We start from the raw sequence: 16,324 nt of genomic DNA, 5'->3' as shown, positions 1-16,324 counted from the left end.
GAAACTCGAAACTTCAACATCCCCCCCCCCCCCCCAAAAAAACCAGGGCAAAGTCCGGGAATTTGAACTTTGGATCGTTCAAATTCCCGCCCCCTAGGGCTAAAATGGTGTTCAAATGCCCTACCCTGTTATCGGATACCCTACTAAAGAACAATGGTCGTCGGTTCCTCCTGTCTTTAATAAAGACCTTTTAAAGACCTTTTTTGTAAGCCAATCGGTCACAAATGCTACCTCTCTTCCTTCAAACTATTCCATCTCGGCCAAACACGTGTTTGATAGCTGTTAGCAACTTCGGCGCCCGAAAAAAAAATCATATGAAACCTGATACTTCCGGTTTAATTTTCCCCGGTTCAAGACTTTCTCGGAAAGACCTCAAACTCGGTTAAAATGTAGTTAAGAATCATTTACGTTGTTTTTCGAGAAAACGCTAATCGAGAACTGTGAACTTCCACGAAAAAATGATGAGCGAGGATCAATTTTCGAGTTTGGATTATTTCATCGCGCGCTCTTCTCGTTCCATCCAAATTCCTTCGCCGTGAAAGGAAGAGGAGAGACAAAATCGAGGTTGGTCAGTCCGGCCAATGTTTATTGTGCTAAATTTGAATAATACAGTAAATTCAAGTGACGTCCACGATATCATTTCAAATGATGTCTCAATTTTTAAAGAGAAATTCTTCCAATCACTACCAAAATACCTACGTAGAACAATTTGAAGCGAAAAGAGCACGCTAATTGTCAAAACAGCATGGTTTTTAAAGTGCCACTATGACGAAAATGCCATCTTTTCTATCGAAGCCATTTTAAGACATAAATAAGTAGCCTGCATGAGAGGAAAAATGCTCTTTACTATTTTCAAATATCTCTTTTTGTTCCAGAGATATTCAAGTTTTTAAAATATGCAAATTAGTCAAGCGATGGCGTCATATTCTCAACCAAATTTTGATCAAATAGGATGAAAAAGGATATCTCGGCCAATTTGCATCAGAAATGTTTGATTCTTTGTAGTAAGATGCTACTAAAAGATGCTACTTCAAGGTAAAAATTTGATCATAGTGGCACTTTAAGCCAATAAAGTAAACAACAACTCCGCAATCCTAAGACCCAGGGGTTGCGGTTAGGGACTTCTGCCATCAATCAATCAATTTCCCTTATTTTTACCGGTCAAGTGGACACCAAAGGAATCTCAAGACACAACACCCAAGCGATGCTCATCAGCAAATTTCGCGTTCAAAACACGGATACCTTTATGCTTGTGTTTTAAGCTGCCGACTTCTCTCTTTCCCGAACAAACTGATCTGTCGAATTCCTCTTCTCGGCGTCTCTCCCCTATGAGGACAATAAACATAGACGGAAGTCTCGCCACTAAATTTAGATCTGCATCCCACCATTGGATGCAGCTGTGCGAGTACCTCGGTCGACATCTATGACTGAAAGTTATTTCACGGCAGAATCCTAATTTTCTTTAATAAATTTTAGCAGCCATGCTGAATGCTTTGCAGTATAGTAATATAGTGGGGGAATTGAATGGCCCAGTGGTAGAGCATTGAACTAGAAGGTTCGTACGTTCGACTACTGCAAAGCAGCGCTCGGAGTTTTTTTATTTTATTTTACTTGACTTCGTCCCAACAAATGTGGGGCAGGGAAGCCACAACAGCATAACCAATTACTGTGGTCCCAATATTCCCGTCTCAACAAGGAAAAAATATATCCTTAAATTTTAGCGAACGTGTTGGCATACATGATGTTATCGAACAATTTCGTATTCCGGTAACTTCAGTAAACACTTCCCATAAGGAAAAACACCAAATTATCGTTATATCTATATTTGTCGATAGCCCTTGTTATGCTGAACGCTCCATTTTCAACGAATACACAGGAACTCTTAAAGTCAAGTCGTGCTATTCAAGTTTGGATCGGTTTTGGGCTGCATTGAACTTCGATTAGGCCTTGAAAAATAAAAGAAAGAACTCGCTAAATACAGATGGCTTTCTGTTTCTGGCAAATTTATCAATCACCAAGTACAAACAAGAAAACAGCTCCTTGAGCTGGCATGCGTATTTTTTCCGCAATTCTCTACATTTCTTTGTTGTTATGTTTCTCGTTATGTAACCTTCTTTTCGTTTTCAGGCAAATTTGGCCAAATTCTTAATGCTTCGCTGGGGTTGCCCTTTATCCACAGAGAAGAAAATAACATGAATCAAAATACAATGCAGGTTATTAAATAACAACAAGAATATTAAGGAACTGCTCTCTGCTCACGCTCACAATACGGGAATTAATGAATCAGCTGTGGTTATGGCGTAAAGTGCGCTGCAACACGTACTGTTATTTTCACTTCCCGTTTCAAAAATACACATCTCATTAACTCCCTTTCGGGATTCAAAAATTTCGGCGCGAAAACCTCGCAGAAAAAGTTGTTTCGACGATAACCGTGTTAAACTTAAAACATTCTCACCGTGAACGCCGAATAAGTTAGCCGGTTTTATTCGATTATATTCTGCGTTTTAGACATCTACCCAAATGAAAGACAAGCACTGAGATGGCCGGATAAACTTGAAAATTTCTTCTTTACTGTATTTAAAATAATGTCTTTAGTCATATATCTGGTGAAAATAGTAAGTTTATGAATAAATTGTTTTCAAGGAAAGCAAAGCAAACAACAGCTAAATACAAATGTAAATGACGAGCCCGATATACTGATTTGACAAAACGCAACGCTTTTCGCAACACAAGGAGACACACACAATGTTTGACATGATATTTGACAATACAAAGAAATTTGCAAATTCATTTTTTATGTACAAAAAGATCTGCTAGTTTATGGATATCGTCATTTGCGAAGTCTATCGGGTGATCAAGAAGAACACGAATGACCGTCTCTTTGTCAAGCTCAAAAACGTCCTCCAACTTTTCAACTATAGAGTCAAATTGTTCGTCGATTGTGCAACTCTCCTCCGACTTAGTGCCACTGTCCACTTGATCCCGAGGTCTCAGGCCTTTAAAATTATCATATGGACCTTGTGCAGGTTCATAATACGCTCCTCTGTAACTGCACTGTCCCGTACCCGCGAAATATCCCGTACCGACAGGTGGAAGAATCTGATGTTGAGGATATGGCAGCCATTGGGCGGGTGGAAGTGGAGGAAACTGGGTTAACTCAGGACGGTATACGTGATCCTGATACTGCAAGTGCCTGGTCGAGTAATCTGAAGCAACTGGGTGGGAGTAGTCGCTGTAAACATTTCCACCAAAATAAGCCGGGTAATACGGTTCGCCACTGAACTGAGGAGTGCGAGAGTCGTACGACGAACCAGTTGCGCCAACTTGGCCTCTTCCACGGGCAACAATGTCGTGAGGCCTGGTATGATGGTCAAAACGCGACTGGTAAGTCGGGATGGAAACCCTAGGATCTCTTACGTGACGGTTTGGAGTATTCTCATGCAATGAAGCTGTTTTAGGTGAGTTTGATGAGTTACTGATGGTGGAAACAACATCCAAAGGTGGCTGCTCAACTTGAGGTTGCGAGGAAACTCTAGGGTCTCTTACAGAGTTCAAATGCGAGTTGCTTGGCGACTGACTCATGGATGTCTTCACACCAACTCCAGCAGAGCAAGTGGAAGAGGGTTCAGAATTCTCGGGGGAGTTCCTCATCGGGGATTTCTCGCGTTGGTGTTGCGTGTCTCGCTCAGGGTGGTAGTACCTGCACTTGTTACCAAACGTACAGTTTTTTAAGTGGGGACAGATAAATGGATGCGTAACAGAACCCCTTCTAAGAAAATCATCCAAAGAGGGTCCCCATCGTCCTAGAGGATCATCCGCAGGCATGAAGAGATCTCCACAAAATATGTAGCCCAGAGTCCTCTGATCGATAGTTTCTCTCCATAGGGGATTCTTACTGTGTAAATCGCGAAAACTGTCATTGGATACAACGATCCCTTTGTTCTTTTCGGCTAATCCGACTATAAAGTTGTCGTCGTAGCACACGATATGGCGATTTCCACTCCACCGAGAAGGTGTGAATTTGAGAATGTCTCGTCTAGCAAGGTCTTCCAGGATTTCTTGTTCCGTTATGGGACTTTCAGGACGAGGCTTTTCTCTTCTCCACATGGGAACGAAGACGGTTATGTCATTATGTCCTCTTGCTAAGAAGAACTCAACACATATCTTTATCCCACGACAGGAAAATATCTGCTGATTTCCATGATGCATAGCCACGTTGCTTCCATCGATCACGATAGGTCGCAAATTATCAGCTTGGAGCGGCTTCACGTGCTGGTCTGCTAATTCGCGAAGCTCACAGTTTCGAGCCGATACCGACTGCGAAACACCTCTTGTGACCAAGTTTCGACGCGAGGGATAACTTCCGCGTGCGATTGGAAGCATGCTCGCGTCCTCTAAAGAAGGACTGAGCTGATGAGTCGATGCGGAATATTTAACAAGTTCGTTGAGAAGTTTATTAAAATTGATTTCCGTTCCAAAAGTTTTTATGACTGCGTCAATTTCTTCATCTTTGTACAAGAGTTTGCGCGCTAATCCCCTCATGGAAGGTGGGATGTCTCTTGTGTCACAGGTCGAACCTTCGACAGAGCTCTCAGCATCGTGTTCAACATCATCGCTTCCTGTGGGTTGCGCCGAAGTCTCGCTTTGTTGCTTCTGTTCGCCGAAAGCAGCGATTTTATGTTCAATTTCAGAAAGTGCCAAGGCAATTGGAATGTCCTCACCTTGCAAGAAAGGTTTCGAGTCGTCGAACGACAACACGGCACCAGAGTTTTTCTCGATGTCGCTGCGTCCACTACCGTTTTTCAGGTCTTCAAAAACACTCGGTGGTATATCACAATCGACACAGCGTTTCGGTTTACTGGTGCAAAGCGAAGTTACATAAGTCTTTGCTTTTTCACGAAGTTCTTTAGTAGCGCCTGCAAGACAAACCCACTGATTTCTGTCATGTGGATTAACATGCCCAGTCAGTGATACCTCAACCCCAAACAAAGTACGCACTCTTGCAACATTCTCCTTTAAAATGCTGATTTTTTCGGCTGAGATGACGAATTCTACCGTACTTTGATGATTGGCCATTAACGAAGGCGATTTATTTGCTTCTTCACGATTTTGTTTTAGGTGACATCCGCGGACGTTCTGCTCCTTTCAATTCGACTTTCAAAACTCACAACAAGGAAGTTTTTGCGCTTTATGTTATTTATAGCAGTAACCAATCGAAGTACAGCAACTCCAACGGGGTTTTCCCGAGGTTAAGTCTTCCGGTGTTTTCCAATCAATCAATCAGCCGCAAAGGGCAAGTTTCAACTTGCCATATGCAAATTACCACCGCTTTAAACTGCAACACGATTAAATCAGCCTTTCTTGATCGCAAAGTACGAATAACTTGACAATGCAAGCGAAACAGCAAGTTAAAAATAAGTTAATGAAAAATGAAGCCTCTTATCATAACAATTTTCTTGGAAGAAATACAAACTCGTGATATTTTCCGAGAACGGCTAAAACTGGAATTTTACTTAAGATTTAAAAGCGTTGTCAATAGGCGTGTTCCGCGAAAAAGTCTGGAAAGTGAAGTTCATTTCTCTCGGCTCACACGAGGTCTGGTCACCAATAAACATAGTAACAGAGTTGTTTATCATGAATCATCATAATCTGGCAAAGGTAACGCAATCCAACGGGGAACTTATTTCTATTTTTAACCGACATCAATGCTTTCTTTGTATTGACTGTCCACATTTATAGCTCTGATTAACGAGCGCGGAAAAGGAAACCGAAAATCTACAGTTCATTTATTCCGGCCATAACATTGTTCCCTGTGTTTTCATACATCGCAAGTGTTGAAAAAGACTGAACGACTCGATCGGCTGCGATTTTTTTTTTTTCTCAATCGTTTTTCTTCGCCAAGCCTTATTCACACCATTTCATTGCCAATCTGCCTTTATCACTGCAAAATGTTAGCTACCTTCTAAAAGACATAAAACAGTGTGGTAAAAAGAACTGAAACCCTATCGACCGTCCAAAATATCGATGAAAACAAAGGTACGCCTATCAGTTTCTACGTTGTTAAGGAACTGAAGACAAAATATGTGCAAATCTGTGTTTAGATCAAAATCAGTTTGTCGTTGCTTTTTCCTTTTTTGGAGAGGTGGGGGAGGGAAGCAGGGAGCTGGAGGCGGGGGGGTTTGGTTTTTCACAGACGCTAAAAATGAGATCCAATGGAAGGAATTCCGTGGTTGGGCTTGAGTCAAAGCCAGCATTGTTGAGAAAGAGCACACATCGACACCGATAAAATCGGAATCTGTTTTATTAATGACACGGGTTATCTGTTTAGAGATAATAAACGCTTGAGACGCTTTGTCACCATAATTTGATTAACCGTAATCCACCATACAAACCAAACAAAAGATGAAAATGGATTTGGAAAAAACTATTAAAGGTGATTTGAAACCACCTACAGCGGGATACTATTTGAGCTCGCTCGTAATCGCACAGCGCACATCCAGTTCACTGATTAAGCCGTGATTCGTTTAGGCTAACATGCAAAGTTGCTTAGCAAACTTCGATAGGGCTTCCAAACTTTTGCTTCATGTTCATTCCGAAGTTCAAATATATGGCATTTTATATGCTCTAAATTCATTCAAAGGTGATTTGCTTACTTTCTTGAAGACCTGGCACCAACTTGAAAATAATATCTTCAAACATTTGATCAGACCTACGGGTACAAATGGAGCAAAAAGACATAAATGGTGTGAAAAGAAATCGCGGAATCTGCCACATTCCCTACGTAAGCAGCAAAACGGTTTTGCTGCTTACGTAGGGAAGGAGAAAAAGTTAAATAATTTATCAGTGCTTTCTTCCTGAAGACATAAGCAGTTCCTCTTCTCTCGCTTAGATGGGTAATCAATATTCCAAATGGGGCTCTCGCGGCTGTAATAAATATTGATCTCTGTATTCGACCGCCATTAATACCTTCCACTCGACCGCTAAACCATCAAAGGCCTTGAAACCATCTCATCTGCTGCTTTAATTTTGTATTTTACTGCAAAACGATGGCACTATCTCGCAGACTATGAACGGATACTCTAAAAAATGTGCAGGGAAACTACTAACGCCAATGCTGTGCACATCAAAAATAATTTTCCGCTTTCCCGCCAAATACTGCGATTTTTGCGGAAATATAATTATGTAGGAACTTTCGACAATATTTGATCAAAATAGATATGGGTGTATTTCGAACACTGTCGTGCATAACGCTAATTACTAATTACAGCGTTGGGAGCGGCCAAGAAGCCATTTCCACCGTGATCAAGGTTTTTTTTTTCCTGTTGTTTTCAAATTCGATTGACGGTTTCTATTAAAAAAGAACTGGCGAGATACCAAACAAAAATAATTTTAAGATTTCAATTTAGAGTCCTTTATTACTCGTGTCACGGGAATATTCTGTCGTCAACCAAGCTCAGTCTCATCAGCGAATGTTATTTTATATGTGGGTGGGGGCGACGTCGTATAAACGGTGTTCCTTGAAGCAGCTGTTTAAAGCAATGATTTTACCCGTATTATATCGGGAAACAATCGTTATTAGTCAATTTGAGTTGGATTTCGCTTGACCTTGCAGGGGCACCCAACGAGAATATAGTTCAAAACCACTTAAACATAGCCTTGTTAAACGCATTTTAGTATTTAAACGACAGATATAGCCATATTTTTATCCGCTAAAATTTTTTCATCTGTTCGGATTCCCTAGCTGAAAGTCAAGTGATCCGAAAATTATAGGGATCAAAACTTACCTTTTCGAAAATTTCAGCCAGGGAAAAGGCTCCCGAAAATTCTAGGTGACCTTTTTAGGGTAAAAATCCGTTAAAAATGGGCAATTATGCCATGTTTTAGATGTTCGAAAATCCTAGGACAGGCAGGCAAGCAAGGAATTTTACAACAAATGTTCCGAAAATTCTAGATCTCAAATCGTCTTCCGAACAGATATTTTCCGACAATTGACGTTGGGTGCCCCTGACATTGGAAAGTTTACGCATTTGAGGGTAAAAGTTTGGTAAATTTACGGGATCAATTCCTAGTGGAACTCGATTGTGTTTCGAGTTAGCGAGAGAAAAGTAACTAAGGGTTGAACTGTTTGAACCGGCTCCCTGGTTCATAGGCACTTTGTTAGGGTTAGGGTTAGGGATTTTGTGAGTCAAAATCCACGAGTGTTATACAAACCAAGTAAGAGCTTTCCATGTACTGATATTTGTTTCATCGTACAGTTTGTTTTCTTCAGTTTAAATGAAACTCTAACCAACTGGTTACTCCCTGATGGCTGCAGCTGAACAAGGCTGGAACCAGCCTTAAAAGGCAATTTCAGAAAGCGTTACGAAAGTCATTAAGTGCGTGAAGAGGGGTTTCCCTTCACTGTAAGATGACGTCACTATGACACGCGTGCTTAACATTCCTTAAATTACAAGGTGTAAAACAGACTGCTATTATTGAAGTATCCGTGTTTTACCTACCGTAGCATCTCAAAAGGGTTTGTTTCATGAATAACTGTGGAGCATTGTGGACAGATATTTTCTTCGCTGTCTTGTAAAAACTGTACAATGCAACTTCTACAGACTGAAGAAAAAGGATAAAAGTTACGGACTACCGCAGCGGCTACTTAAATAAATAACCTTGCAGCCCTTCATGATAGATTGTATATAATTTAGTGTTTTCCTAAGTATTTCGCAATCATTCTATGTTGTTCATGTTGTATCCACTGTTCCCACGTGGTTATCAAAAACTTGAATCCATTGCCGAAGATCTGATTAAAATGCGCTCTCCACATTGAGGCATTGCCTTTTTGATTGCTGTATCAGTAGCTGTTTTCTACACTCCCTATCATCCCAACACACTTTTAGTTGTGCAGCCCCCTTTGGCAATGTGGCGGCTTTTTAATTCGGCGTTTGTTTGGTCTGTACGTCTCTCAAAGTAGATCTTTATCAATCCCGCACAAAGGACGCCTCGTTAATTACGCGGTGCATTCTCTAAAAATAAACAACCTATGAAGCAAGCGTTCCAGTGCGAGAGGAGTGCTCCGCCGGAAGAGACTTTCTAGCGGGGCATCAATTTTCTCACGAGCCGCATTGTGGAAAAAAACCTTCGCAGGGAAACGTGGGCTACGACGACTATATTATAAACTCTTCGCGCAAGCGATAAAACTTCCTAAGTACAACCGCCAACAATGTAGTTGCATAACACTTGGAGTGGTACGGTGCTACGCTTCCACGGACATCATTAGCCCATCATTAGCCCACCTCATACAACAAACAGAAAGAACTTGGGGAGCTTGTGGCTTTTGAGGAGCATGAATACTCGACATATATTTTATTACAAACTCTCAGTAATATATAGGTTTTCATGACTTAACACAATATTCCCAACTCTAAATGAGGCAGAAAAGTTCAAAATACTGCCCAGCAAAATGGAAATCGGAACCAATTTTAAAGAAAGGACGCGTGTTTTGAGTAAAAGGAGCCTCCGATAGCGGTGACGGGAGAACGTTGTTAAAGGAGCTTTCCCCTATGGCACTAACATTGTCAGGAAGACAATTGCTGTAATCCATTATGTCCGTCGATACTTTTCCGTTTGACACAAAACAAAGATTGTTGGCTAGAAATCTCGTAGATTTCCGCTGTCTCATGGATCAGTATCCGAAATAGTTAACAATTATTCGCCGACGGCGAGGTGAATATCGTGAATAAAAACCTTTTTTTCAAACTTCATAAGAAGTTTATTTTCTCCAAATTACGTATTGTAAATTACAATATTATATATATATATATATACTTTTTTGTATTAATTCTCTCCATTAATTCTCTCTTTTTCCTTTTTTTTTTCCTCTTTCTCTATCCCTTTTTATTCTTTTTAGGAATGGAGCTGGCCCCCTGAAATAACCTACAGGCTAGCGAAATCAGGGAGCCAAGACGAGACGAAGTCGAGGTTTTCACCGAGCCTGAGGTGAATAATTGTTTTAGCATAATTTCACAGGGAATTATTTGAAAAATATACATTTTCTTTAAAAGAATTAATTTCTTCGTCTGTCACCTCGACAAAAGGGCTTGTGGCCATTTTGAAAAACCGCTAGGTGATTATCCCGTAATAATCACCTGAACGGCAGCCAATCAGCGCAGAGAATTTTCAATAATCACCCGTGTAATTATACTAAAATAATATATTGTTCATTGACACGTTTTCAGCAACACACCTTTTTCCAAATGGCTGCCATTTAAATATTCTTTTGTTTTTATTCAAATTAGATCTTGATGCCTCGTTCAAAGCAAAATAGTCTTTTGAATTTTTAGCTTAAGAACGAGGCATCAAGGGCTAACTTGAATAAAAACAAAAGAATATTTAAATGGAGGCCATTTTCGAAAAAGGTGTATGGAAATCCAGCGAAAAAAATTATGAATATGCACGTCACAGAGCAAAAATGCTAAAAGTACTATTGAAAAAGGTTTCAACTCGACAATAGCGAAAAACTTCTCTACAATCCAGAACGTCAGATAACTCATAAATAACTTTTAAGTTAAACAGAAACTAACTCGCAACTTTGGTAATTTGCCAGGCATAGAACTTTTATCCTCAGCTATGCTTTCAATGCATGGTTTTCCTTGCTCAGTAATTTACAATTTTCTGAACCTAACGATCCAAACTGGTTTAAAAGTATTTCTCAAATACATAACTCGCCGTCAACTTATTTACATTTTGGGGATATCTCAAGATTGGAGCACCACATGATACAAAACGTCCCTGACATTTGACAAAACTCCGCTTTGCCATTTTTGTGTAGAGGAAGAGGTTGCGTTTGGACAATTTAGAGATTTTAAAGACAAGGAGGCCACAACAGAGAAAAATACCTTACCACGGGAAAGTCGGGCTAAACCTATTTGATTCGCTTCTGTTTCCATCTTTTTAAAATGCAACAACAAAAAAGCACAGGTTTACCCCAAGGCTAACTGCAATAGCGATGTTTCTTGTGACGTCATCCATTGTTATATATGCCAACGAGAACCTAAAAGCTGTTGAAACAATGACTTCTTTTGTTCCTTGGATGGTAATTGGAATATCAAAGAGATGTAAATGTTTGTAAACAAGAAATATCGCTATAAGCGAGTTCAGCGTTTCAAAAAACGTTCGGGATTCTGGTTAAAACTGAGCAAGGACATATTTTAAACTAGGGGTTCCCTATTGGAAGTGAAGTGCTACCCCATGTGGAGAACGATTGTGGACGTGAGACATGAAGATATCACATGGTGTTGGAGATGGTTCGATAAAAATAGTAAATTAATGTCGTAGAAATAAGCAAGTTTGAAGTGGAATTCTTTTGTAGTTTTTATTTAAGCCTTGTTTTTTATCTTGACGTATGCGTTTTTAAAACTTCGCAAACAAGAGTAATATTGATTTGAACGATTTATTTTTACTGGTACATTTGATTTTTTTTTTTTTTCACTCATTGTAGATTTCTATTACTTGCAATAAATTCTGATGAAATCATTATCAACAATAATTATTCTTCTCATAAACTGCTATAAAAACGTGATTAAACGTTCGCTACCATGATGAATACTTCCCGAAATACTTAAATTTACACCTGATATGACAAGCTACCGAGTAACTTACCGTTTTTAAGAAAAAGCTTCCCTTCGAACGCTTCCCTTTGCACCAATGAGTTAATATATAACACTCCCTTCAAACGCTTCCTTTCACATCAACGAATGTACTCAAACACAACATTATGAGCAATCGCAGACTCAAGTCTGTCAAACATAACACTGAGTTCACCAATCGCAGACTTTGTACGCAGTGGGGTCTGGGACGCGAGATATCAGGGCAGAAATAGGAGGATGCCCTGTGCGGGCAGCAAAAACCAAAAGATTCCTAATGCAAATTCTTGTAGCTATTTACAAGAACAAAAAAGACAATTAGAAGCTTTTTTTATCCCGACGCGCACATTCGTTTCTTGAAACTCTGAGCTGGTTTATAGGACACTGACCCTTCCCAAAATGAATAATGAAGAGTGCTATGCGAGGATTACTCACGCTTTGTGGCCTAGGCGGCTAGACGAAAGGCCAACGCGACATTTCATATACCATCAACAAACATGCAACATGGCTAGACCTTAATGTATCACCAAAAAACATTAACTGAATCGATATTCAACCGTTAACGTTAGCATGCCACAATTCTTAACAGCTGGCCTAACCTTGGCTTCTCTATTTACTACAGTGCCCCATTTTGTTCCCAGCTATAATGCGAGGATTTAGAAGTCATATCCATCCATCATACTTAAATTCCCGTCAGACAAAAGATAAGTCTGGGAGGTTTAATCCATTTGACCTGGAGGCTAAGTCCTCCTGATATTCAAGTCCGACCAGGAGTGATAGCCCGCCGTCAGCAGCTATAATGAAAAAAAACGCATGATGTGGATCTTTCATTATATTTCTTTCACAGGTCAACTGCTCGCTCAATGTTTTCTGCGGATTTTGAGTAAAACGTCCTGAAAAAATTCCACCGTGAAGTAAATCAGTCTTTTTACAATCTAAGAAGGTATTTATACATGAGACCGGGTCGAAGTCAGTCCGGTATGAACTTGTGCCGGCATAAAATTTTTGTAGCTGTTTACATGAAACCGGGACGAGATGCTTGGTGCCTGGTTTCGGGATGAGACGATATGTTTTTTTTTTGTAATAAGTATAAGACTGATCCAAAAGCATACTGGCTTCAGTGAAATTTCTGGACCCGGTACGAATTCAGACCGGGATGAGAATTACTCGTCTCGGTTCAGCAACGGAGACAAAGTCAGTCCGGTCTCAGAGTTCATTGTCAGGCCAGTCTCATGTAAACGCATAAAAAGAAATGTTTGGAGGCCTATACAAACTCATGCTGATCTGACTTCGTCTCAGTCTCATGTAAATACGCCCTAAGTCGTTCCGGTTTCAAGTCTCCCCAAGAAAAGCCGCTTCTTCGCCAAGTGAATCGTTCAATTTTTGCATCAGTTGTCTAATAATTTATTTATGTATATGTGTGTATGAACTTAATTGATCGCTCCCCTAATTTTCATGGCCAATGAAACCAAAGAAAAAGTACTCAACACTCTGTGTAAAAAGCAATTGCACTGTTGAATGCAAAATTGTTTGACACAAAGTCCTTTCATCCGAGCAATCAACATGTCACATAGATAAAAGCAATTAAACAGTAATTTATCCGTAATTCACGAGTTCAGTGTCGACAAAAAGACGAAAAAAAAAGACAAACTTTTTTTCACATTCGGCGTGTCCGACATGTAGTCGAAAGATCGCGATTTCAAGGAACATTTATCAAAAACGTCTATAGCAATGAGTGTGTTACCCTGTTTCGGCAAATGGTGCCGTCGAGACTCCATTAAACATAATCTGCGGTTTTAAAATTAGTAATCTGATAAAGAGATAAGTTCTTGTTTGAAGAGATTAGCAAAACGCTTTGGTTGATTAAACACATACCATTCTTTCATCTCTATCCCGCAAGAAAATCCATGCAAAATTCACAGCAAACTGATGTTCCTATAGGATTAGTGTTGCTTCAATCTTCGCAGAACTTTGCCATGTTATTTCAGAAATACGTCACGACAGAAAATACCGAATAAAGAGGAATAGATAAATCTCAACCCCAAAGGTTAAATTTTTTACATTCATACGAGATTAAAGTTAAACTTTGGAATTCAAACTCAAAGATTGAAGATTAGAATATGCAAAGCCCACTTAAAGGTATTGAAAACCATTGACACACTTCAATTGAATTTACGAGGTTCAGCGTCTCTGAATTTGTAGCTAATCACGACGGGTTTTATAAAGATGTTCGCTTTTCAAATTACAACATTTTTGTCGACTAACCCTTTCCATCGAATTATCAAGATTTGAAGAAAAGCGATGATCTTGTGAGTACATGTTGTTTACATTTATGATAAAGTTATCTCACTGTGTAATCGCCTTGTTCCGAAAGCTGACAACGTGTTTTCTTGTTTTGACTTGTAACAAGAAGAAAGCACAGCAGGGAAGATAGATTACAACAAAAAATTGATTCTCGATTCAAAACAGGCGAACTTTCTTTTGTCTTACAATGTGGATTAAACACATTTGCGCGAATGAATAAAGGCTTACATACTCTTCAATGCTTGGATTATAGCACAAACAAGTTCGTAACCGCAGGGCACCATTATATTGTGCAATTTTGTCTCCCCGGGGCTGGTACTCCATTCAAATAGCGCTACAACTTAATCCATTCACGATGTTATTTAAGAGCCCCAAATAAACCCAAAAAGCGGTAGAAATGCGCCCAGAACTGCTGAGAATAAGACGAAGAAACAGTCCATCTAATTTGTATGCAAAACGGAGCAACATATACAAAACGAAAAACTTTATAGAAAGTAATTAAATTTAATCACACTTCGCTGAAGTGCGAAAGATATCACTTGTAGCTGTCAAAATCCAGCCTGGGGTATGTACAAAAGCGATAATCGATTTTCAAAGAAGACCAATCCCTGGTTGTTTTCGCGGGCAAAGTTCTTGCAAATGATAAAGGTGTGAGGAGAAAGATTACACAAAGCCTCTTCACATTGTCTACGCGCGTGCCACACAAAATGACAGCTTTCGAGCGTGTTATTTGTAGGCGTCTGTACGCATGGCGTCTGTGATAACTTAAACTAATAACAAAATAAATAGCCTGTGACGATTGTGCATAATAAATGAACATCTGTCACTTTGCCTTGGGGCACAACATCTCGACTGCGAGAACCAACGCGACCGTGCCCGTTTTTTTTCCATTAATTTCCCCAATTTTCTGCGCCTTGGGGTCCTAACGAACCAGAGGCGTGAAACGTTTGGGATCACTTTCACTGTCCGTCACAAACTTTTATGGCTCTTACGGTATCAGTACCTACATGTATGCAAACATTCAGCAATTGTTGTTGGCTTGATCAAATACCCCTTGCAAAGTTCACACGTTATGAACGGGTTGAGGTCTTCAAGCTTGATTCTTTGCTCCTTGTTTGACTACAAAACACAGATTGTTTAGCGGGATTTTCCGAAAGACATGACAACATTACTGATTTGTCCCAATTGCCGTCACCTTTCACACGAGAATCACACTTTCCTAAGAAAATACTCAGTTCTCTTTTGGTCAACATTAAAGATCTTAGAGTGAATTGTTGTAAGCCCGAATAAACTCATTCGAAAATTTGTGTCAACATCTAGATGATCTTACTTGAGTAACGGATAATGAGCAATCTTAATTGGCTTTTTCTTAGGCATGTTGCAACCGATTCACGTTAAATACTAAACTGATAGGAATCGACTATCTTCGGTGATTGAATTCAGTTCGCAGATTCTCTTGATCACAGCTCTGCTCTGTTCACAATTCACACCTTGTTATCGCTTCTTTGACTGAAAGAGGATTTCTCTTCATTCCAAGGAAATGCCAGTGAAGTTCCTGACTAAAACCAACAAGGGTCTAGAGCATGCATTTGATGTTCAAAGCCTTATATTACATAATTAAAAACCAGCCTAGTTTCTTCAAGCCAAATGGCATTATTTGTAAGCTATACTCTGTCCTTTAGCTTTTCCGCTAGGTGAAAATTTGCCCGCATGATTAACGCATGACCAATCTAGACAGAGTGTAACATTGGCAGCTTTAAAACGATGCGCAGACAAGCCAAACGGCTAAGTTTGTTTGCGCTCGCTCACAGTCACAGATTCATTTTCACGGGAAGGAAGTCTGCGAACATTGTTCTGCATACAAAGATTCTTGAAAAGGGATGAATGATTGGCAGATTCAGGGAATACTTACCCGTAAAATTGCCATTTCCGAATGGTGGAGTTTCAGGCCTACCACGATGAAGATTCAGTGCTATTGACAAACCTTGATCGCGCATTGTGGATTGCGGTTTCCTGTGACAGAGAATCCCGGATGAACAGCCGAGTTCGTATTTGTCAGGAAATCAAGGAAAAAGGAAGTGCGTATTTAAAGAAAAATCGCCCACGGCGTTCTAAAAGGTCTCTTTACGAGTAACGTTCGCAACAAATCGTCTCAAAATTCTTGCTCGCTTGGTGAAGAATAACGGAGACCTCGACATTAATTTACATCTCTCCGCTGTTAAAACGAAAATAGGATAACTTCCCGTCACAAATTTTGACAAATGGTTTATGACAATGATGATCGTCCTTTAATTCAACGCGTCTCTTACTTTTACCGATAAACTTATAATTAAAACAAGTAGCAATGACCAGCAATGCAACCGGCCGCTGAATATGCAAGTCGGCTTGAC

At 39.9% G+C, this 16,324-nt stretch overlaps 2 protein-coding genes across 4 annotated transcripts in view; both read right to left on the bottom strand.

The window, feature by feature from the left end:
- LOC138007288 (polycomb group RING finger protein 5-B-like) overlaps positions 1–16,073 on the bottom strand; it is a 32,644-nt gene extending 16,571 nt beyond the window's left edge. Inside the window, exons 1-5 of one of the 3 annotated variants that reach the window (XM_068854106.1) lie at positions 15,847–16,070; positions 14,942–15,053; positions 8,499–8,601; positions 6,654–6,709; positions 1,243–1,326 (exon numbers count right to left, since the gene is read on the bottom strand). In XM_068854106.1, coding sequence (XP_068710207.1) covers positions 1,243–1,326; positions 6,654–6,709; positions 8,499–8,601; positions 14,942–15,053; positions 15,847–15,861 — 370 coding nt within the window. In that variant the 5' untranslated portion in view covers positions 15,862–16,070. Of the gene's footprint in view, positions 1–1,242; positions 1,327–6,653; positions 6,710–8,498; positions 8,602–14,941; positions 15,054–15,846 lie in introns of all 3 variants that reach the window. The other 2 variants (XM_068854104.1, XM_068854107.1) reach the window with 2 other exon arrangements.
- Positions 2,462–5,614, bottom strand: LOC138007287 (endoribonuclease ZC3H12A-like). The gene has a single exon (XM_068854103.1). The coding sequence runs from the start codon at positions 5,074–5,076 to the stop codon at positions 2,788–2,790; it is 2,289 nt and encodes a 762-aa protein (XP_068710204.1). The 5' UTR covers positions 5,077–5,614; the 3' UTR covers positions 2,462–2,787.
- Positions 16,074–16,324: the final 251 nt, after the last annotated feature.

This window comes from Montipora foliosa, chromosome 6 (assembly GCF_036669935.1).
Source record: "Montipora foliosa isolate CH-2021 chromosome 6, ASM3666993v2, whole genome shotgun sequence".
Lineage (NCBI taxonomy): Eukaryota > Metazoa > Cnidaria > Anthozoa > Scleractinia > Acroporidae > Montipora > Montipora foliosa.
The sequence above is the reverse complement of the archived record's forward strand: the minus strand, read 5'-3'. Positions and strand labels throughout refer to the sequence as shown.

Coding starts and splice junctions, on each gene's coding strand:
- LOC138007287 (XM_068854103.1), bottom strand. CDS start 5,076: ATGGCCAATCATCAAAGTACGGTAGAATTCGTCATCTCAGCCGAAAAA.